The sequence below is a fragment of the Carcharodon carcharias genome, chromosome 31 (genome assembly GCF_017639515.1).
Source record: "Carcharodon carcharias isolate sCarCar2 chromosome 31, sCarCar2.pri, whole genome shotgun sequence".
Taxonomy (NCBI): Eukaryota; Metazoa; Chordata; class Chondrichthyes; order Lamniformes; family Lamnidae; genus Carcharodon; species Carcharodon carcharias.
The window spans coordinates 15,583,744-15,607,063 of NC_054497.1; the positions used below are offsets into that span (position 1 = coordinate 15,583,744).

At 45.0% G+C, this 23,320-nt stretch overlaps 2 protein-coding genes across 5 annotated transcripts in view; one reads left to right on the plus strand and one right to left on the minus strand.

Annotated features, from left to right (window-relative positions):
- The first annotated feature begins 3,417 nt into the window (after positions 1-3,417).
- LOC121271727 (E3 ubiquitin-protein ligase TRIM56-like) lies at positions 3,418-10,704 on the plus strand. 2 transcript variants are annotated; one of them, XM_041177919.1, is made up of 2 exons: positions 3,418-3,825; positions 6,685-10,704. In XM_041177919.1, the coding sequence occupies exon 2, from the start codon at positions 6,700-6,702 to the stop codon at positions 8,665-8,667; it is 1,968 nt and encodes a 655-aa protein (XP_041033853.1). In that variant the 5' UTR covers positions 3,418-3,825; positions 6,685-6,699; the 3' UTR covers positions 8,668-10,704. The 2 variants fall into 2 exon arrangements, with proteins under 2 accessions (XP_041033853.1, XP_041033854.1); XM_041177920.1 differs by lacking the exon at positions 3,418-3,825 and adding an exon at positions 4,371-4,462.
- Positions 10,705-12,871: 2,167 nt separating this feature from the next.
- The window catches only part of LOC121271635 (parvalbumin, thymic CPV3-like), a 31,755-nt gene continuing 21,306 nt past the window's right edge, over positions 12,872-23,320 (minus strand). For all 3 annotated transcript variants that reach the window (XM_041177729.1, XM_041177728.1, XM_041177730.1), the window contains exons 2-5: positions 22,343-22,410; positions 15,072-15,204; positions 14,645-14,754; positions 12,872-13,086 (exon numbers count right to left, since the gene is read on the minus strand). In XM_041177729.1, coding sequence (XP_041033663.1) covers positions 13,061-13,086; positions 14,645-14,754; positions 15,072-15,204; positions 22,343-22,410 — 337 coding nt within the window. In that variant the 3' untranslated portion in view covers positions 12,872-13,060. The remainder of the gene's footprint in view (positions 13,087-14,644; positions 14,755-15,071; positions 15,205-22,342; positions 22,411-23,320) is intronic.

The window sequence follows — 23,320 nt, forward strand, 5'->3', positions numbered from 1 at the left end:
CTATACCCCGTGCATTCACATATAGGCAGTATAACTCTGATTTAGACATCATTACTTTCTCCTTTACTCAATCTGTTTATTAATACTGTTCTCTATTCTATGTTTTCTGTGTCTCTCAGTATTTTGTGCACCTTGGTATTACTCTCTAATATTCACTTCAGGTTCCCACAGCCCTGCCGAGTTTGTTTAAAGCCCTCCCAATAGCATCAGCAAAATGCCCCACAAGGAACTCAGTCCTGGCTCTGTTCAGGTGCAACCCATCTGGCTTGTACAGGTGCCATCTACCCCAGAGCCAGTCCTAGTGTCTTAGGAATCTAAAGCCCTCTCTCCTGCACCATATTTCCAATCACACATTCATCTGCCTTATCCTCCTATCTCTGTACTCACTTGAACGTGGCACGGGGATTAATCCGGAGATTACTACATTTGAGGTCCTGCTTGCTAATTTTCTACCTCGCTCCCTAAATTCTGACGACAGGACCCCCTCCCCCTACCTACCCATGTCATTGCTACCATTGTGGACCACGACCTCTGGCTGATCACCCTCCTCCAGAACAATGTCCTGCAGCTGCTCTGTGATATCCTTGACCCTGGCACCAGGGAGACAACATCCCATCCTGGAGTCACGTCTGTCTGTTCCCTAACTAACGAATCCCATATCACTATTGCTCTTCCTTTCTTCTTCCTCCCCTCCGGTACAGCTCATGGTGCCACAAGCTTGGCTCTGACTGCACTTCCCTGAGGAACCAATGTCCTCACCAGTATCCAAACCAGAAACCCGATTAGCGAGTGGGACCCCAGGGGACTCCCGCACTCCCTGCCTAATTCTCTTGCACTGCCTGGTGGTCACCCATTCCCTTTCTCCCTCCATGCTTCTAATCTGTGGTGTGACCACCTCTCTGGCCATGCTATCCAGGTAGCTCTCAGCCTCGCAGATGCACCACAGTGACTCCAGCCACCACTTGAGCTCCGAAACCCAGAGCTCAAGTTTCTGCAGCAGGTAGCACTTCCTGCACATGTGGTCATCTAGGACACCAGCAGTGTCCACAACTTCACACATATTACAGGACACGCATTCCACGTGACCAAGCTACCCTGCCATGTCTTAACTTTACTTCCCTTACATTAACTTTATTTTACTTTGGTTTACTTGGGCCTAGCAGGATCTTGGAGAGTAAAACAAAGTTAACATCTCACGTCTGTGAACTCGAACAAGTTAGAGATTTAACAGTAAAGAATCAGGAAGTGGGGAGGTAAAGAACAAAGTGGAAGATTGGTGCTGGGATGGAGGGCAGGAGTGGATAAATAAAAAAAAGAGGTGAAGGGTCAAGTAAAAAGACCAAAGGTGAATCCAGAGGAGATGTAAAAGAGAGAATGTTTTCTCTTGTGGGGAAGAACGAGAAGCCATCAGTACAAGATAGTCACCAAGAATTCCAATTGGGAATTCAGAAGTATCTTTAACCAGAGAGTGGGGAGAATGTGGAGTTCGTTAAAACCGGACCTTAGTTGAAGTGAATAGTATAGATACATTTAGGCGGAACCTAGACAATTATATGAGGGAGAAGGGAATAAAGGCTCATGATGATAGATATAGATGAGGAAAGATGGGAGGAGTCTCAAGTGGAGCATGAACACCAGTATGGGCTGGTTGGGCCAAATGGCCTGTTTCTGTGCTGTATACCCTGTGTATCCTATGGAATCCTTGGAGGCTGCAGAATAGAACCAGGGGGAGGGAAGCACCAGGTATCTGACGGAGAGGGAGAAAGCTCCTCAGGCCTTTGAACTTCACTCAAAGTGAACTGACTATTAATCACTTTATTCAAAATTATAATTTTCTTCATGACTTTACAATGTGCAATATTGAAGGGCCTACAGTGTTGCGATTGGTTCCCAGATGTGGCCCCACAATTTATTACGCTCCTGGCTGAGGAGGGATGAACTGGCTCCCTTTCTTTATTCAACTCCCTCGGTTGGTCGCAACAAGGTTAATTTAGAAAAGATTCCTTCCCTCATGGATACCTTTTCCCAGTCCAAATGTCTTTGTGTTTTAAAAGGAGCCAATTTAACCAGGCTTTCTTGAGTCAAAGAAAGAGTGAGTTTATTAGTTACTAAACACGAGCGGAAATAATAAAAATGCAGCTCACATACACACAGATTAGAAATGGAAAATTGGTTAGAAAGATATATGAATCAGTCCTTTGGCTTGTCTGTGAGGAATAATGGTGAAACTTTGCGGCGTTAGGTTGGGGTGATTCCAGTAGCGCTGACTTTGGCAGTCGAGCAGTTGGCTTGGAGATTCTTGGTCCTGCAGGTTAGCTGGAAGGAGTTGTCCTTTTTCCTTTTTGATTGTGGCTTTGTTGACCTGTGACTTGCTTCCAGCAATCAGAGAGAGTTTTTTTTACCTGCAAGCGCAGGGATGCCCAGTTGGTGTTCTTCAGCTGTAACCTTCACAGCACACAAACACACACCAGAACAGAACATCAGAACAGCACACAGAACTAGGGTTGCAGTCGGCTTTTTAAAACCCCTTTCCTTGTGTTTTCCTGGAGGGGAAAAAACAAACATGTCTTTCGCCCAGATCTGTTTTCTTTTCAACTCAGTTCATGTTCACAGTCTGGGATACAACTCAACAGGAGGTGGTTACAGCTGAGATGGGAATAATTTTCCATTATCTCCACAACCACAGGAGATTGCAGTCGAGCAGTTGGCTTGGAGATTCTTGGTTCTGCAGGTTACCTGAAAGGAGTGCATTATATTTTTTCCTTTGAAGTGCCTCTGTCGGAAGTAGCCGTGTCACACCTTTTAGGTGCAACATTCAGTTCTCTCTCAATTAGTTGGTCAATTAACCTATATAGAAATCTTCCAGCAAGTGGTTATCTTACAGTCTCAGCCAGCTTTAGCTTATATGTACTTCTTAAAAAAAAACACATATCTTACTTAAAAGTTCACTATGTCCATAAGTAAATTGGGGATAGGATAATGTAAACTGGATCAACTGATCAGTGCAAAAACTGAAAGTAAGCCAATTTGACAAAATACTTAAACTTTAACTTAGCGTATTGTATACATTGTATAATTTACCATAACTAGAATCAGTGTTTAAATATTCAGATCCAGGAGGATAAAGTTAAAATTCAATAAAGATGGAGAGTAACGTTAGTTACTATCTAGTGGCCATGACAACAGTCCTGGAGTTATATACAGGAAATATTTACATGAAAATATTACTGCAATGAACCAGGTGTTTCAGCAGATACTGCGGATATTTCAGCATAACTTGGAATTACATCTTAGACAACCAGAAACACGGTTTTATAATTGCTGTATTATTGTCACACGTTTCGAATCGGATAAAAATGTGTTAGATTCGCGCTCGCGTCACCCGAATTCTCGCAAATGCTGAAAATTCTGCTGTCTCTTTATGAAGCAGCTGTCAATCTTTATTTTGCAAAAAAAAATGTACTTATTCATAAAACGACTGAAATGAAAGATTACAAAAACATTTCAGGAAGGTCATTCCAGGAAGTGCAATGATATTCAAATCTCCCACATGGGTCAGGGGCGTTTCAGGACAATTGTGACAGATGTAATAATATTCACTGCCTGAAGAAAGCTGCCGGTCCGTTTGCAACAAGCCTCGAAATAGGAAGACTGGAACAAGTTCTGTTTGCAATCTTTCACTTCAATAAAGTAGGTGTGGTTCAGAGCTGCCCATCCCCCTGTTGACTGTAATAAAGGGGACGGGATTTAACGCTGGATTTTAGACTCGAGGAAGGACCCCGGAATCTGTAGCCTAGACCCAGTGCCATCTTCAACTCTTAACAGGTAAGTGCGATCGGAGAGTCCCAGAGGTGCAAACACTCTGCGCCCCCTCCCCCCCAACTTTGCCCTGCCTGAACGTGTCCATTGGTGACGGGCTGCTCTCCCCGGGGGCTGTTTCTAGGGTAAATGGGGGTTCGCATTTCACAACGATCTGACCAGAGCAGCTTCCAGCTGCAGTTTGAGCGAGGAAAGCAGGGAGTGTGGGTCCCGGGCGGTTGGTCTCCTAACTTTGGTCTCAGTTTCCGGTTAACCACCACCCCCCCCCCCCCCCCCCCCCCCCACCAAACCCCGGGGGAGGGTGGTTGTTGAGTTAAAAATGAGGCCGTGAATCGAATGTGGACCTTCGGCCTCTTTGTTTGGTGGATGGCGGAGGGAGTTCAATGGGATTCCGAGCTCCTCATAATAATCCCAATGCTGCAAATCCGCGGCTCCAATGTGTTTTGCGATATAACAAAAAGATTTGTTTTTCTCTTGTATTAATCCCTCCCTCCCCCTCTCCGCCAGTTGCTGAGTTTCGGTTTCTGTTCCGCAATTTTGAATGTCAACTCCTTTCTCGCACACGGCAAGTTTCCAAGTTCAGGACCTGCAACTCATTTAAAATCAGAACCAGCATATTGTAAACAATTGGAAAAATAGAAAGGTGAAATATAAGCTGGTTTAATGGGGCCGTGGGGGGGGGGGGGGGGGGGGGGGGTGGTGGGGGAGGTGGTGGTGGGAGAGGTAGAGCTGGATAAAGGGCCAGTGATAGGTGGAGATTGTCAAAAGATGTCAGAGACGAAAGGACAAAGAGGTGTTGATGGTGGTGATATTAGCTAAGAAATGTGCTAATGGGGACATTAAGGGTAGAAAACAGGACGAGCAAGGTACAGATAGCCCTAGTGGGGGTGGGGTTGGGGGGAAGGGATCGAAATAGGCTAAAAGGTAGAGATAAAACAATGGATGGAATTACATTTAAAAATAATGGAAATAGGTGGGAAAAGAAAAATCAATATAAATTATTGGGAAAAAAGGGGTGGGTCGGAAAGGGGGTGGGGGTGGAGGAGAGAGTTCATGATCTAAAGTTGTTGAACTCAATATTCAGTCCCGAAGGCTGTAAAATGTCCAGTGGGAAGATGAGGTGTTGTTCCTCCAGTTTGCGTTGAGCTTCCCTGGAGCAATGCAGCAGGCCAGAGGACAGACATGTGGACATGAGAGCAGGGTGGTGTGTTGAAATGGCAAACGACAGGGAGGTCTGGGTCATGCTTGCGGACAGACCGAAGGTGTTCCACAAAGCGGTCACCCAGTCTGCGTTTGGTCTCTCCAATGTAGAGGAAACCGCATTGGGAGCAGTGAATGCAGTAGACTAAATTGAGGGAAGTGCAAGTGCACTTGAAAGGAATGTTTGGGCCCTTGGACGATGAGGAGAGGGGAAGTTAAGGGGCAGGTGTTACACTTTCTGCGGTTGTATGGGAAGGTGCCATGGGAGGGGGTTGAGGTGTAGGGGGTGATGGAGGAGTCGACCAAGGTGTCCCGGAGGGAACGACCCCTGCGGAATGCCACCGGTGGAGGTGAAGGGAAGATGTGTTTGGTGGTGGCATCATGCTGGAGTTGGCGGAAATGGTGGACGATGATCCTTTGAATGCAGAGGCTGGTGGGGTGATAAGTGAGGACAAGGGGGACCCTATAATTGTTCTGGGGGGGAGAGGAAGGTGTGAGGGCAGATGCGCGGGAGTTGGGCCAGACACGGTTGAGGGCCCTGTCAACCACCGTGAGTGGAAAACCTCTGTTAAGGAAGAAAGAAGACATATCAGAGGAACTTTTTGAAAGTGGCATCATCAGAACAGATGCAACGGAGGCAAAGGGACTGCGAGAATGGGATGGAGTCCTTACAGGAAGCTGGGTGTGAGGAGCTGTAATCAAGGTAGCTGTGGGAGTCGGTAGGCTTGTAATGAATATTGATGGACAGTCTATCACCAGAAATTGAGACAGAGAGGTCAAGGAAGGGAAGGGAAGTGTCAGAGATGAACCATGTGAAAATGATGGAAGGGTGGAAATTGGAAGCAAAATTAATACATTTTTCCAGGTCCCGATGAGAGATGAAGCAGCACCAAAGCAGTCATCGATGTACCGGAGAAAGAGTTGTGGGAGGGGGCCGGAGTAGGACTGGAAGAAGGAATGTTCTACGTACCCCATAAAGAGACAGGCATAACTGGAGCCCATGTGGGTACCCAGAGCCACAACTTTGATTTGGAGGAAGTGAGAGGAGTTTACGGAGAAGTTGTTCAGTGAGAGAACAAGTACAGCCAGACGGAGGAGAGTAGTGGTGGATGGGGATTGTTCGGGCCTCTGTTCGAGGAAGAAGCTAAGGGCCCTCAGACCATCCTGGTGGGGGATGGAGGTGTAGACATCCATGGTGAAGAGGAGGCGGTTGGGGCCAGGGAACTGGAAATTGTTGATATGATGTAGGGTGTCAGAGAAATCGCGGATGTAGATGGGAAGAGACTGGACAAGGGGAGAGAGAATGGAGTCAAGATAGCAAGAAATGAGTTCTGAGGGGCAGGAACAGGCTGACACGATCAGTCTGCCAGGACAGTCCTGTTTGTGGATTTTGGGTAGGAGGTAGAAGCGGGCCGTCCGAGGTGGGGAGACTATGAGGTCCTCAATCCCCCACCAGGATGGTCTGAGGGCTCTCCGCTTCTTCCTCGAACAGAGGCCCGAACAATCCCTACCCACCACCACCACTCTCCTCCGTCTGGCTGAACTTTTTTGTTTATGTTTTGGATTTCCAGCATCTGCAGTTTTTTTTGCTTTTATTTAAGTTGTAAACAATTGTCTGAATGTCTGATGATGAAATGAACTGGGGCCTGTTGTGTTCTTTTCCAGGTTCCTGTTGACACCATGGCAACCTCATCGACCATTGCTGATAAAATCCAAAATGATTTTTTAAATTGTAAAATCTGCCTTGCTACTTTTAAACAACCTAAAATGTTGCCCTGTCTCCACACATATTGCCTGGAATGCCTAGAGGATTTAACCAAGGATGACAAGATACTCAAGTGCCCAGAGTGCAGAGAGATTGTTGACCTGAGTGGTGGGATCAGCAAACTGAAGACAAACTTTCATATCAATAGTCTTCTGGATATTTTCCAAAGCCCAGAGAAGAAGGAGTTGACATGCAGCCTTTGCCCCCCAGGACACAAAGGTAAGAATCCAGCCGTGGTCAAATGTGGTGGTTGCTCTAATTACATGTGCCAGGCTTGTGGGGACAGGCATCAGTCCACCCACCCAACCCACATGCTAGTGAATCTGGCCGGCTCCTCCCTTGATGAAACTGACATTGAGGTGATGATGAGAAAGAAAATCTACTGCCAAATTCATCCCAACGACAGAGTAAGTTATTACTGCAACACCTGTGATTGTGTAATCTGTTCCAAATGTTACTCATATTCCTGCATTAAGCATCAGCGGCTTGGACTGGTGGAAGCGGCCAAGGCCAAGAAACTTACAGTAAGGAAGCTGCTGGAAAGACTCGGGAGTGATATTCAGCTCCATATCCAACGAGAAGGTGACCTGAATGAAGCGATGGACAAAGTGAAAGCGATAGAATGCTCTATAATATCCAGCATAGAGAACACTCTGACAGAGGTTTTAAACAATTTGTTTAAACAGGGAGAAGCTATCAAAAAGACAGTCTCAGATTATGTCAAGAAACAGGAAGAGTCATATGCGGCTGCTAAGTCTACTCTTCAGCTTCAGAAGAAAAAGGCACAAGACACAAAAGAATACTGTGCGAGGGTCATATCGACTTCTGATGCGAAGGAGATACTGTGTTTGAAGAGCATTATTGAAGATCAAATTAGTGCATTGCAAGCTTTGAGCAGCCTGAATGTAAACAAACCCAGTCCCAAAGTAACTGTCAATAAATCAGTAAAGGATATGATATCACAATGTCATCTTTTCAATATCACATATGGTGAAGAACCAGTTTCTGAATCTCAGCAAAGCCCAAGTAGAACTGAGCAGCTGAAACAGACTCAGGCATATCTTCCAATTGCTCAGCCCAAAGAAAAGGCAATTCGGAAATATTTCTTCGACACAAATCTCGACGATGACTCGTATGACCCAAAATTGACGGGTGTCAGCATTTCAGGAGATGGAGACATCATCGTTGCGGATGAAGAGAATTCACTCCTGAAATGTTACCTGGATAATGGATTATTGAAGACGACTATCTCATTACCAGATGAGGATGAAGATCCATGCAGTGTTGCTGTATGTGATGATATTATTGCATGCTCCGCTAAGAACAGGCTTTATCTCCTGGAAATGGATGGTTCGTTAGTAAAAAAGCTTTTCCTCCGAGGTTCGGAGTCAGTTTACCCCATTGCTGCTTATGAAGATGAATATGTGGCCGTGAGTGAAGGAACTTTATGTTCCATTTCTCTCTATGATCTTAATGGGTATGTGGTTAGCAGAGTTAAACCACAGGGTTATGAGGGAATTAGATTTCTCTTCATTGCAATTAACAGTGAAGAAGAGTTCATTGTATCTGATTGTGGGAAGAAATGTGTCGTTATTTTCAATAGGAGTGAGGAAATAATCGCCATCTGTAATGAGAGCTGTGTGAATGGCCTGACAGTTGCCCTTAACCCTTTCAGTGTCTGTGTTGATGGAAATGACAATATTTATGTTACTGAGCCCAGTAGGATCCTCTTATTTTCCCCAACTGGAGTCTTTAAGGACCAATTGTTGAGCACAGCAGATGGTCTGCACAAGCCACGTGTCATTGCAATAGATCAAGATGACAACCTGATTATTACCCAAGGCAATGGCTATGTTTGCGTGTACGAGTTGAATTTGGATTAACAGTATAGCTAGAATTCAGGGTACACCATACTACCCATATGAAAATCTACATGAACCAGGCTGGGGGACAAAATCTGTTTAATCACCTGCTTCTGAAATCTAGAATCCACCCCCACCGCCCCGAGCAATGGAATGAAAGACTCACTCTCTCTGTAAATAAACATTTTGGGGGTGTGGGAGGGGCCTGCGGGGAATTAAATGCTCTCCCCCGAGGTGAGCTTGGTGGTGGGGAGGGCATTTCATCAGGCAGGAGGGGGTGGCCGGTGGGCACCCTGTCTCCTTCGTGCCTCTGCCAAAATTAAGTGAACGGCCTTCCTTACCCTTCCCAAGCCACCGCCAATTGAGACCGTTGAGTAATCCGCAGAAAACTAGCCCCTTGTCCTTTCTGCCGGCTCACCCTTTCCCCTGACCCCCTTCCTGCCATCACCCTCCTGTTGGCCTGGGATCTGGCACTGATCCTAGCCCTGTCCGGTCAGTGCTGTCAGCAGCCAAGTAGCATTAGGTCCATTTGCAGTGGCTTCAATTTTCCTTTGTTGTGGAGCAGATCTTTTCATTTCACCTCCAGTGTCAATGGGGAACAGGCTTTCATCTATCTTTCCAGACACAAGACCACCAACTGTCTTCTCCAGCAGCCACACATCCTCCAAAAAGGTTTCCACTTCAGTAGTGTCACTGTGTCTGGTCCAGTTCTTCTTATTCCTGTTGAGGCGCCGGTAGCAGCCACCATTTGGTGCTGATGAGTACTGACAGCCCCTGATGGGCCAGCTGCTCTTGAGGGGTGGGACTTGTGCTGCTGACATCCCCGATCCCAGGGAAGGTTCGCCGCTGGCCTGAGAGGCACTTAATTCAGCGGCCCTTCCCACAAAGAGGCAGTGCGAGGTTTTCACTGGCTCACCAACCAGCAAGCAAGAGCCCAATCACCTCCATTAAATACCACCCATTGCGTGAAATAAGTTAAAGAAACTTCAGACTGGTTCAAAACAAATGTGATTCAATATCCAGCCTTGTCTTCAGTTTGGTATTCATTGGCAGAGGTGTGGGAAATTGGAACATCATACACACTGCTTCACAGAGAATGAATGTCCTGTCTCCGAGCCTGTGGCAGATTAGAGCAAGCTTTACTTTTAAATGTGGTACATCTGAGCTGGACACTCAGAATTATTTAATTCTCCAACACTTGTTTGAAACATTCCAATATTTGAATATGTTTTTGTACCTTCCCTTGCTATTCATTTAAAACTGTACATATTGTGAGGCTGTCCCATTCCTGTTTGATGATGGAGATCAATTGTTTACTCTTCATGTTGGCTGAGAGCCGAGGCTCAGACATGTACATGATTATATTGACCAATGGGATTGCAGGAAAAGGTCACTAATGTACGCTAAGTCTTATGATCACTATTGCCCAATTAGATTCCTCTGGACCAACACAGTCAGTTGAAATGTTTACATGATTAAGATTGATTGTGGCAAAAGGGACACAAGGTTTTTTGGTGTAGATTATTTAGATCTTAGGAAAGGAATTCAATTATTACTATTACTATAGTATTTAGCCTTTATCTAACTTGTTTAAAAAAAATTTCTCAAATATAGCCCCAATTGAAGAGATTTAAAGGTCTGCCGATTGAATTTTCAGAGAGGGGTTTCCCAATTTCCTGCCATGACATCAGCAGAGTCTGCAGACAATCGGTTTGAGTAGGAGGTTGGGAAAAGCCCATGAAAATTACACTGTAACTTTAACTCTTTGTTTTCTGATTCTAGTCAACATACATGTCCAATTTTGGCCTTTGCTAACCAACACTTGGTGAGGCCCTACACTGTTGATTAATCTAGGTTTAGATCTCCTGAGCTTGCTTTGTGTCTATTAGTACAGTCACATTGTTGATTATATATAATAGTGTAAAAGTCTTTGAATGCAACATCAGACCAAAAAAAATCATTATTGTGCTAGCTGGATAATTATCACATTCCAGTGTACTCTAGCTATTGATTGCATTATGTTTTGATTAGAAAATATAATAAACGTACTGGAGTTCACGATGACCCTGTGTGTTTATTCAGTAACTGTTGTGGTGAAGGAGTGTATTTTTTTTAAAATTGGGATAATGAAGAGACTTTTGGTGGTTTTTGAAAGGGGAGTGGGATCCTGAAACCTGGAGCTGGTTTGATTCCAAGGAGAGTTATTTGACCAGAAGGATATCATTGTTAAGAAATGCAGTTGTCTGAAGACACCTGTTTTCTGGGAGGTTACATGGCCTTGGTTTGTGGTTCTGAAAATAAATTATATTGCCAGTTGAAAAAGGCTTGGAACGTCGTGTGCTTTGGAGAGAGAAGTTAAAAGCTGAAGAAACATTGTCTGCTCTGGGGGAAAGAAAGAAGGAGAGAGATCAGCCATGGCTTCTCTTGAAAGAAGGTAACAGCTTGAGAAGAAGAGAACAGCCTTGAAAGAATGCCAGTCCAAGAGAAGGTATGTTCCATGGTTGAAGCTGTGGGGTCTAGGTCCTGTTACCAGAGATCCTTCTGACCATCTACAAGTGAGACCACATTCTCTAAGTACACCTGAAAATGGTGTGAGAGACATTGACTACCCGAATGCCATTCTGAAAAGACTCCATGTTTTATCCTTTCTTTTCCCTTTGAGTCATTGACTTTCAACATCCTGCCAGAATCCCTCTATTTTTTGATTTTTGTTCTTGTGTGGGTGTGGTTTAGGATATTTAGCAACAGTGATTAGTATACTTTTTATATTTCATGCTGTACATTGATAATCTTTACTTTCCTACTTTTTAATAAATTGGTGAGTTTGTTATGTAAGAAGAAACCTGGGTTTTGAATGTTTATTTACTTATCCTCATTTAAATATATCTTGTGACCCGTGGAGAAATGGAACTAGAGACAAACATCGGAGTCGGAACACTCTTCTTAAGAATTGTTTTTATTATTAACTATCTCCTTTGGGTTGGGGGGGGGGGGGGGGGGGGGGGGGGGGGGGTGTGTGGGGAGGGGGGGTGTGCAACGGGGGGTGGAAACAGCAGTCCAGAACAAGAGAGCTTAAAATTAGAGCAATGCTCTTCAATGTTGATGTCAGGAAAGATTATGGAAATCTAGAGCTTTTCCCAAAAAGCTGGGAGCCAACTAAAAATTTTAAAATGCAGATATCTAGATTTTTGATGCAGAGGTTATTAGGGGTATGGTATGAAGGCATGTCGATGGCGATAAGATACAGATCACCCATGATTTAATGGAATTGCAGTTCAGGCTTGAGGGGCTAAATGGCCTTTTGTTCCAATGAAGTACCCTCAGTTTTGGTATTCTGCTTTTTATCCGCTCAAAGTTGGATGTGGTGTTAGCGTTGAACCTGAATCATTTTTCTTTTTGTTTGCTGTGAGTGATAATTACTGAGACCAATGGTAGTGAACGTGAATGCCACTGTCAATCATACGATCCCTAGGATTCTCTCTCTTATATAACTGCTTGTTCTCAGGAATCCGTGTAAATGGAATTCAGAAACAGTTCAGCTTCCAAGTTTGAACCATATTCTGAGTGAAGGTCTTGGGAACATCTCCAAGTCAACAAGTTGTCCTTGATACTTGGTCCTGAGGACCACCCACCACACCCAAAGCAGCGATAGACAAATGCAGCAAGACCTGGACAATATCCAGGCTTGGGCTGACAAGTGGCAAGTAACGTTCACGCCACACAAGTGCCAGGCAATGACCATCTCCAACAACGTACCATCACCCCTCAATGTTCAATGGCATTATCATCGCTGAATCCCCCCACTGTCAACATCCTGGGGGTTAACATTGATCAGAAACTGAACCGGACTAGCCACATATATACTGTGGCTACAAGAGCAGGTCAGAGGCTGGGAATTATGTGGAGAGTAACTCACCTCCTGACTCCCCAAAGCCTGTCCACCATCTACAAGGCAGAAGTCAGGAATTTGATGGAATACTCTCCACATGCCAGGATTGATGCAGCTCCAACATCACTGAAGAAGCTGGACACCATCCAGGACAAAGCAGCTCATTTGATTGGCACCCCATCCACAAAAAGAAGGCAGCTCACCACTACCTTTTCAAGGGTGATTAAGAAAGGGCAATAAACACTGGCCCAGCCAACGACACCCACATCCCCTGAATGGATAAGAAAAACACTTTTCGCTCATTATTCACAGTGACCTAATAAATCTGACCAAGAGTTTAAGAAGATTCTTTTATTGTTCTTAATTAAGTAAATCACCATCTGGATTGAAGAGATTAACAACCAGGTAAGGCTTGTTGAAACAGGAATTGCATCATTGGCTTCGATAAATTGCAGGCCGTTCCTGAGTCCGGGGCGCTGGGTCCTCAGGTGTCAGCTGGGCAACAATACTCCTCTGGAATTCTCTTTATTTAGTTAACAGATTCTGGAATTCTGCAATTTCAGAGCAGCTACTTTCACCTTTTTGTTATTGATGTTAATTTCTGTCCCGTTCCCTTCCCCAAAATTGGAAAGCACCAGATCACAAAACCACAAGACAGGTGTTCACTGACCACAAGGTCATTTAACAAAGAGACTCAACCAACCCTCCACTTTCCAATTTGTCCTCCTTCCTGGGGGTCAGGCTGGCTCCCTATTGAAAGTCAGTGCCCAAGGAAATGCCCCCCCAGTGAGAGTCAGCAAGAGCTGTCCCCCAGTGTGAATCAGCACCTTCAGGAACTGTCCCCCAGTGAGAGTCAGCACCTTCAGGAACTGTCCCCCACTGAGAGTCAGCACCTTCAGGAACTGTCCCCCACTGAGAGTCAGCACCTTCAGGAACTGTCCCCCAGTGAGAGTCAGCACCTTCAGGAACTGTCCCCCAGTGTGAATCAGCACCTTCAGGAACTGTCCCCCACTGAGAGTCAGCACCTTCAGGAACTGTCCCCCACTGAGAGTCAGCACCTTCAGGAACTGTCCCCCACTGAGAGTCAGCACCTTCAGGAATTGTCTCACAGTGAGAGTCAGCACCTTCAGGAACTGTCCCCCAGTGAGAGTCAGCACCTTCAGGAACTGTCCCCCACTGAGAGTCAGCACCTTCAGGAATTGTCTCCCAGTGAGAGTCAGCACCTTCAGGAACTGTCCCCCACTGAGAGTCAGCACCTTCAGGAACTGTCCCCCACTGAGAGTCAGCACCTTCAGGAACTGTCTCCCAGTGAGAGTCAGCACCTTCAGGAACTGTCCCCCACTGAGAGTCAGCACCTTCAGGAACTGTCCCCCACTGAGAGTCAGCACCTTCAGGAACTGTCCCCCACTGAGAGTCAGCACCTTCAGGAACTGTCCCCCAGTGAGAGTCAGCACCTTCAGGAACTGTCCCCCAGTGAGAGTCAGCAACTTCAGGAACGGTCCCCCACTGAGAGTCAGCACCTTCAGGAACTGTCCCCCACTGAGAGTCAGCACCTTCAGGAACTGTCCCCCAGTGAGAGTCAGCACCTTCAGGAACTGTCCCCCAGTGAGAGTCAGCACCTTCAGGAACTGTACCCCAGTGAGAGTCTGCAACTTCAGGAACGGTCCCCCAGTGAGAGTCAGCACCTTCAGGAACTGTGCCCCAGTGAGAGTCGGCACCTTCAGGAACTGTCTCCCCATGAGAGTCAGCAGCTTCAGGAACTGTCCCCCAGTGAGAGTCAGCACCTTCAGGAACTGTCCCCCAGTGAGAGTCAGCACCTTCAGGAATTGTCTCCCAGTGAGTCAGCACCTTCAGGAACTGTCCCCCTGTGAGAGTCAGCACCTTCAGGAACTGTCCCCCAGCGAGAGTCAGCACCTTCAGGGGACTAAAGATAGGAAAATTACTCAAATTTTGACACTGTCAATTATTTGGTTCTTAAACAATTCTTATTCAATTTTTCTGTGCATATAATGAACCATCCCTGAGTTTACAGTCAGAGTAATTCTGGGAAAGATGCATGTGTAGGGAGTGAGGAGCTGGCGAGTTATTTGTTAATTTTTAAACACTCACCAGAAAAATCAATTCTCCCATCACCGTCCACGTCTCCATTCAACACAAAGCTGTCTGTCTCGGAGTCACTGAGTATCCGTGCTTCAGGGCAGAAACACTGAAGGAACAACCTTTAATTAAATAAAAACACACAGGGACCCCCAAATCAAAATCCTGAGAGAGGAGAGCACAGGTAAACAGGAGAGTAGCATGTCTGTTATATTTGTGTATTGTGTATGGCTGAGACTCAGCCGTGATGCCTTTCATGGCTGGATATCCTGCTGACAGATGCAGTCAATGTGAAGTATGACTTCTCAATAAATGTAAGAACTCATTTCCCAGTGAAGATTTCCAGTTTCCCTGCTACATTGTCTGCAGTGAGGTTTCCTGCGCTCACTCCCATTACTATTTCATGTTAATGTTTAGAACAAAGTGAAGAAATTCCTACTTGAGCTCGCTTTTCTCAATGAAGCCACTTCTGTCGTCATCGAGAATGGCAAAGATTTTCTTGATCTCCTCTGCAGATTTCTTCGCCAGGCCCGAGGTTTTGGAGAATTTCTTGGGTTGGAAGGAGCCAGGATCTGAAACAGCAGAGAAATAGTCACCGGGGAGCTCCCGAGAAACCTCATTGTCAGGAGGGAAGGCTCAGAATATGTTCAATGCCCATCGACAGGAAAGTAGAGTTGAGGCCACAATCAGGTCACCCATGACCTAATTGAATGGTGAAGCAGGCTTGATGGGCAGAATGGCCTCCTGTTGCTCCTAATTCATATATTCATATGTTCCTAAATCGGTTTCAATGAAGGATCAGTGAGTTAGGTACTGGTTATCAACATTCCATAATACATTTAAACCTAGATAAGAAAAATGATTGCACAGAACAAAAACTCAGACATGTGCTTTACACACAAGGTCAACGTGTTACAGATGGGGTCAGTCTGTTACAGGCAGGGTCAATGTGTTACAGATGGGGTCAATGTGTTATAGGCAGGATCAATGTGTTACAGACAGGGTCAATGTGTTACATGCAGGGTCAGTATGTTACAGACAGGGTCAATGTGTTACAGGCTGGGTCAATATGTTACATGCAGGGTCAGTGTGTTACAGATGGAGTCAATGTGTTACAGACGGGATTAATGTGTTACAGGCAGGGTCAGTTGGATTTTCTGTGCCCGCTGGCATTGAGAGTGGTCAGTGACGTGAGCAGACAATATGGTGTGATCGGTTTCACGATGGTGTGAAACCAGTTTGCGATCGTTCACTCAGCCCGCCGATGGTGGGCTGCGTTTCCCACCATCGGACTTCAGGAACCTCATTGTAATACATCTGCATATCATTATTAGACCAGCCTGCTAGACTCACCCCTTCTCGTTGGATCATCCATCCTTTTCCTGCCAACATGTTTCACAACAGCACATATTAGGCGCACGCCTGGTGAGCTGCACTTTGTTCGGGACTTCGAGGTTTGTTTGCCTAACTTGCTTCGGTCAACACTCACAGTCGTCAGTGCCAGGCTTCACAGGCAGCACCACAGTGCTTCTAGAGGGGCACATGGCTAGGTGTCTACCTACCAGGCCAACCATAAGGTGGGGGGGGGGCTTTTCAATGGCTGTAGAGCTAGGGTTTGCTTGGGGAAGGGGGAGAAGTGGCTTCAGACAAGGGAAGAGGCTGCAGGGTGAGGGCTGTACTGGGGAAGGAGGGGGTGTATCCCAGGGTGTATGTGGGGCCACATGTTGATCTGTGCACGTGGCCTCAAGGTGGTGAGGGCTGAGGAGGCACTCTCCAGAGGAGATGAGGCCAGATGGAGATGTGAGGGTGTGTGTGTGAGAGAGTGAGTGGTGATGTCCCTTGAGCTGGCAGTGAGTGAGATGCCAGTGAGTGTGTGATGGGTTTGAGTGTGTGAGTTGAGAGTGATGAGATGGTTGCCTTATCCTGGCTGCACAGATGAGATCATTCATCCTCTTTCTGCATTGGACTGGCAAGTGGCAAGTAACATTTGTGCCACACAAGTGCCAGGCAATGACCATCTCCAACAAGAGAGAATCCAACCATCAGCCCTTGATGTTCAGTGGCATTACCATCACTGAACCCCCCACTATCAACATCCTGGGGGTTGCCATTGATCAGAAACGGAACTGGACTAGCCATATAAATACTGTGGCTACAAGAGCAGGTCAGAGGCTAGGAACTCTGCGATGAGTAACTCACCTCCTGACTCTCCAAAGCCTGTCCACCATCCACAAGGCACAAGTCAGCAATGTGGTGAAATATTCCCCACTTGCCTGGATGAGTGCAGCTCCCACAAAACTCAAGAAGCTTGACACCATCTAGGACAAAGCAGCCCACTTGATTGGCACCCCATACACAAACATTCACACCCTCCACCACCGACACACAGTAGCAGCAGTGTGTACCATCTACAAGATGCACTGCAGGAACTCACCAAGACTCCTTCGACAGTACCTTCCAAACCTATAATCACTAACATCTAGAAAGACAAGGGCAGCAGATAGATGGGAACATCACCACCTGGACGTTCCCCTCCAAGTCACTCACCATCCTGACTTGGAAATATATCACCGTTCCTTCACTGTCGCTGGGTCAAAATCCTGGAACTCCCTTCCTAACAGCACAGTGGGTGTACCTACATGACATGGACTGCAGTGGTTTAAGAAGGCAGCTCATCATCACCCTCTCGAGGGCAACTAGGGATGGGCAATAAATGCTGGCCCAGCCAGCGAAGCCCACATCCCATGAATGAATAACAACAAAAAAAAGACCAACCTCTTCTGTGCAGCATTGGCACTGATCAACACGGCATTCGCCTCCCAAGCCGGAGTGGGTAATGTTACTGCCCCTCCTGCAGCCAGAGTGGGGGTAGAGGTCATTACAGTGGCCTCCAAGGTGTCCAAGAGGCGCTTGAGGACTGCAGTCTTCTTGCCTTTTGGGGCCGTGTCTGCTTTGAGCACGGCTGTACTTTAAATGTGGTGCCTGGCATGATGAAGCGGCGAGGTCACGGTGTGGCAGGCGAATTGGAGCCCGCCCACCATAGAAACGGCGTGTATCACAGGAATGCATAATTAATGTGGCAGATTTGGGGGCTATACAGCTTGAAAAGCTGCCATTGCAGCCAGCGGGTAAAGCGTCGTTTTTCCCACCTGCTAAAACACTTAATACAAATCTGGGACAATTCCACCCATTGTGTACAGGCAGGAGTCAATTTGTTACAGGCTGTGATCAAGTTACAGGTGGCATTGAGCCACATACAAACAAGAACATAAGAACTAGGAGCAGGAGTAGGCAATTCAGCCCCTCGAGCCTGCCCCGCCATTCATTACGACCATGGCTGATCTCATTTCGGCCTCAACTCCAATTTCCCACAGTCTCCCCATAACCTTTCAACCAGTTACTAATTAAAAATCTGCCTATCTCCTCCTTAAATTTATTCAGCGTCCCAGCATCCACTGCACTCTGAGGTAGCGAATTCCACAGATTCATGACCCTTTGAGAAAAGTATTTCCTCCTCATCTCTGATTTAAATCTACTACCCCTTAGCCTAAAACTATGGCCTCTCATTCTAGAATGCCCCACAAGGAGAAACATCAGCTCCACGTCTACTTTGTCTATCCCCTTTAGCATCCTTTATACCTCATTTAGATCTCCTCTCATCCTTCTAAACTCTAGCGAGTAAAGGCCTAAAATGCTCAATCTCTCCTCATAAGACAAGCTGCGCATCTCTGGAATCAATCTAGTGAACCTCCTCTGAACCGCCTCCAATGCAACTACATCCTTCCTCAAGAAAGGGGACCAAAACTGTGCACAGTACTCCAGGTGCGGTCTCACCAATGCCTTGTACAGTTGCAACAACACTTCCCTATTTTTATACTCTGTTCCTTTATGAATAAGTGCCAAAATTCAATTTGCCTTCCTTATTACCTGCGGTACCTGCATACTAGCTTTCAGCAATTCATGCACGAGGACACCGAGATCCCTCTGCACTGAAGCATTCTGAAGTTTCTCTCCATTTAAATAATAAGTCATCTTTTTATTCTTCTGACCAAAATGGATAACCTCACACTTATCCATGTTAAACTCTATCTGCCAAATTTTGGCCCATTCACCTAACCTGTCCATATCCATTTGTAAATTTCTTATTTCTCCATTGCAGCTTACTTTCCCACCTATTTTGGTGTCATCTGCAAAGTTAGCTATAATACTTTTTATCCCTGAATCCAAGTCATTAATATAGATTGTAATTGGTTGGGGCCCAAGGACAGAACCCTGTGGCACCCCACTAGTTACAGTTTGCCATCCAGAAAAAGACCTATTTATCCTGACTGTCTGCTTTCTGTTGGTTAGCCAATCCTCTATCTGAGCTAATATATTACTCCTAACTCCAGGTGATCTTATCTTGTGAATTAATCTTTTGTGCGGCACCTTATTAAAGGCCTTCTGGAAATCCAGATATACTACAGGATCCCCATTATCCACTTTGCTTGTCACATCTTTAAAGAACTCTAGAAAATTAGTCAAACACAATTTACTCTTCATAAAACCATGCTGATCCTGATGGATTGCATTTTGACTTTCCAAATGTCCCATTACTACTTCCTTAATAAGGGATCCCAACAGTTTCCCAATGACAGACGTTAAACTAACTGGTCTATAGTTTCCTACATTCTGCCTTCTCCCCTTTTTGAATAAAGGCATTATATTAGCATTTTTCCAATCCACTGGAGCCTTTCCAGAATCCAGGGAATTTTGGAAGATTGTAGCCAATGTATCCACTATCTCCACTATCACTTCCTTTAAGATCCTGGGATGTAGGCCATCAGGTCCTGGGGATTTGTCACCCTTTAATCCCAATAGTTTGCTCAGTACTATTTCTAGTGATGGTGATTGTTCTAAGTTCCCCCTTCTCTATACCCTCTGCACTAGCAGTTACAATTGGGTAATTAATTAAGAAATTAAGCAATTAAGAAGTGGGCCATTCGGCAGCTCGACCCTGATCCACAATATAATAAGATCACAGCTGATCTGATAGTAACCTCAAATCTGCATCCCGCCTACCCCCAGTAACCAATCACCCCTTTGCTTACCAAGAACCTAGCCACCTCTGCCTTAAACATATTCAAAGACTCTGCTTCCACCACCTTCTCAGGAAGAGAGTTCCAAGGACTCACGACCCATGAGTGAAAAAAATTCTTCTCATCTCCGTTTTAAATGGGTGACTCCTTATTTTTAAACAGAAACCCCTAGTTCTAGATTCTCTCACAAGAGGAAACATCCTCTACACATCCACCCTGTCAAGACCCCTCAGGATCTTATGTGTTTCAATCAAGTCACCTCTCACTCTTCTAAACTCCAGCAGATACAAGCCTACTCTGTCCAGCCTTTCCTCATAAGACAACCCACCCATTCCAGGTATTAGTCTGGTAAACCTTCTCTGAACTGCTTCCAACACATTTACATCCTTCCTTAAATAAGGAGACCAATACTGTACACAGTACTCCAGATGTGGTCTCTCTGTGCTCTGTACAACTGAAGCAATAACCCCCCTACTTTTGTATTCAATTCCCTTCACAATAAATGGTAACATTCTATTAGCTTTATTTATTACTTGCTGTACCTGCACACTAGCCTTCTGCAATTCATACACTAAGACACCCAGATCTCTCTGCACTTCAGGGATCTGCAATCTATCACCATTTAGATAATATGCTTATCTTTTATTCTTCCTGCCAAACTTTCACAATTTCCCACATTATACTCCATTTGCCAGATCTTCGCCCACTCACTTAACCTTTATCTATCTTTTTGTAGCCTCTTAATGTCCTCTTCACAACTTACTTTCCTACCTATCTTTGTGTCATCAGCAAATTTGGCAACCATCCCATTCATCCAAGTCATTTATATAAATTGTAAACAGTTGAGGTCCCAGCACTGATCCTTGTGGCACACCACTCGTTACAGCCAATCCTCTATCCATGCCAATATGTTACCCACTACACCATGAGCTTTTATTTTCCACAATAACCTTTGATGTGGCACTTTATAAAATGCCTTCTGGAAATCTAAGTACAGTACATCCACCATTTCCGCTTTATCCACAGCACACATTACTTCCTCAAAGAACTCAAATAAGTTGGTTAAACATGATTTCCCTTTCACAAAAGCCTGATTACCTTGAACTTATCCAAATGCCCTGCTTTAGCTTCTTTAATAAAAGCTTCTAACATTTTCTCTATGACAGATGTTAAGCTAACTGGCCTGCAGTTTCCCACTTTCTGTCTCCCTCCCTTTTTGAATAGTGGAATTAGATTTGCTACCTTCCAATCTAATGGGGCCTTCCCCAAATCTAGGAAGTTTCAGAAAATTAAAACCAATGCATCAACTATCTCACCACCCACATCTTTTAACACCCTAGGATGTCCATCCGGACCCGGGCACTCATCAACCTGCAGCTCCAACAATTTACTCAATCGCACTTCTCTGGTGATTGTACTTTTCCTGAGTTCCTCCCTACCTTCCATTTCCTGATTTATTGCTGTTTCTGGGCATTATTTGTATCCTCTATAGTGAAGACTGTTGCAAAATACCTGTTCAATTCATCTGCCACCTCCTTGTTTTCTATTATCAATTCTCCAGACTCACTTTCTACAGGACCAATGTTCACTTTGTTAACTCATTTCTTTTTAAAATATTTATAGGAACTCTTGCTATCTGTTTTTATATTTCTGGTTAGCTTTCTCTAGTATTCTAATTTTTCCCTCCTTATTAATACTTTAGTGATCCTTTGCTGTTCCTTTTATTCTGTCCAATCTTCAGGCCTTATACCTATCTTTGCACAATTATATACTTTTTTCTTTGAGGTTGATGCTATCTTTAATATTTCTAGTTAGCCACAGATGTCCCTTAGACTTTTTCTTACTCGTTGGAATGTATCTATTCTCTGTATTCTGAACTATCCCCTTAAATGTTTGCCACTGCATCTTTATTGACTTATCCCTTCACCCAATTTGCCAATTCACTTTAGCCAGCTCTGCTTTCATGCCCTCATAATTGCCCTTATTTAAGTTTAAAAACATAGTCTCAGACCTACTCCTCTCTCCCTTAAACTGAATGTAAAATACAAGCATGTTATAGTTGCTGCTACTTAGGGGCACCTTTACTATGAGGTCATTAATTAATTCCATCTCGTTGCACAATGCCAGAATGTGCTGTTCTAGGAAACTATCCCGGAAACATTCCCATGAACTCCTCATCTAGGATACCTTTGCACATCTGATTTTTCCAGATTAAAAGTCAATGTGTAAATTAAAATCTCCCATGATTATCGCTGTGCCTTTCTGACAAGCTCCCATTATTTCTTCCTTTATGCTCCACCCTACCATGTGGTTACTATTAAGGGGCCTATGACTCCCACAAGCAACTTCTTGCCTTTATCATTTCTCATCCCTATTATTTGTCCCCACATACATCACGCAGCCTTCAGACCTGAGCTGAGTTAGATTATCTCAGTGAACACTGTGGCAGTGATGATATAATTGGTATCATTGATGCTAGGGTAAGGAGGGGTAAGGTAGGGAGGGGTAAGTGAGCCTGAATGAGTTCCACACATTTGAATGAAGCTTCAGGGGAACCTGGCCCTGTGAAACTGGAAAGAGAACAGCAGAAAATGAGGAGGTTTTTCTTTTAAAGTGCAATACATGAGTTTACCATTGCATTCAGCGAGAGCAGCAGCTACATCACCAGCAGCGAGGAAGTCAGTGATCTTCATTGTAAACCTGTGAACGAGAAGTGTTTGGACACATTACAGTCTAGAATAAATTGCTGGAATGTTTAGATCTTAGTCGTTCATTGAGCAAATATTCTAAACGATTAACAACTGGACACTCTTTCTATGAAGACCTCTCTGTTTCACTTTGTATTAAAATTTCTGTGATTCACTCTATATATGAACATACGCATTAAGAGCAGGAGTAGGCCACTCGGCCCCTCGAGCCTGTTCCATCATTCACTAAGATCATGGCGCATCTGATTTTAACCTCAACTTCACAATCCCACCTACCCCCAATAACCTTTCACCCCTCTGCTTATCAAGAATCTATTTACCTCTGCCTTAAAAATATTCAAAGACTCTGCCACAACCACCTGTTGAGGAAGAGAATTACAAAGTCTCACGGCCCTCGGAGAGAAAAAAAAAATCTCCTCGTCTCTGTCCTAAATGAGTGACCCCTTATTTTTAAACAGTGACCCATAGTTCTAGATTCTTCCACAAGAGGAAACATCCTTTCTACATCCATCCTGTCAAGACTCCTCAGGATCTTATACGTTTGAATCAAGTCGCCTCTTACTCTCCTAAACTCCAGTGGATACAAGCCTAGTCTGTCCAATCTTTCCTCATATGACAACCCGCCCATTCCTGGTATTAGTCTGGTAAACCTTCTCTGAACTGCTTCTAACGAATTTACATCCTTCCTTACATAAGGAGACCTGTGTACACAGTACTCCAGATGTGGTCTCACCAATGCCCTATAATAATGAAGCATAATCTCTCTACTTTTGTATTCAATTCCCTCGCAATGTCTATAGCGATCTCTCCCGCAGGTTTCACTGCCTGTTGAGTCAGCAGTCTTCATGAGAACCATAGGGAACACAAAGCTGTGAAGAACTCCCATTCATCAATGAAATTCT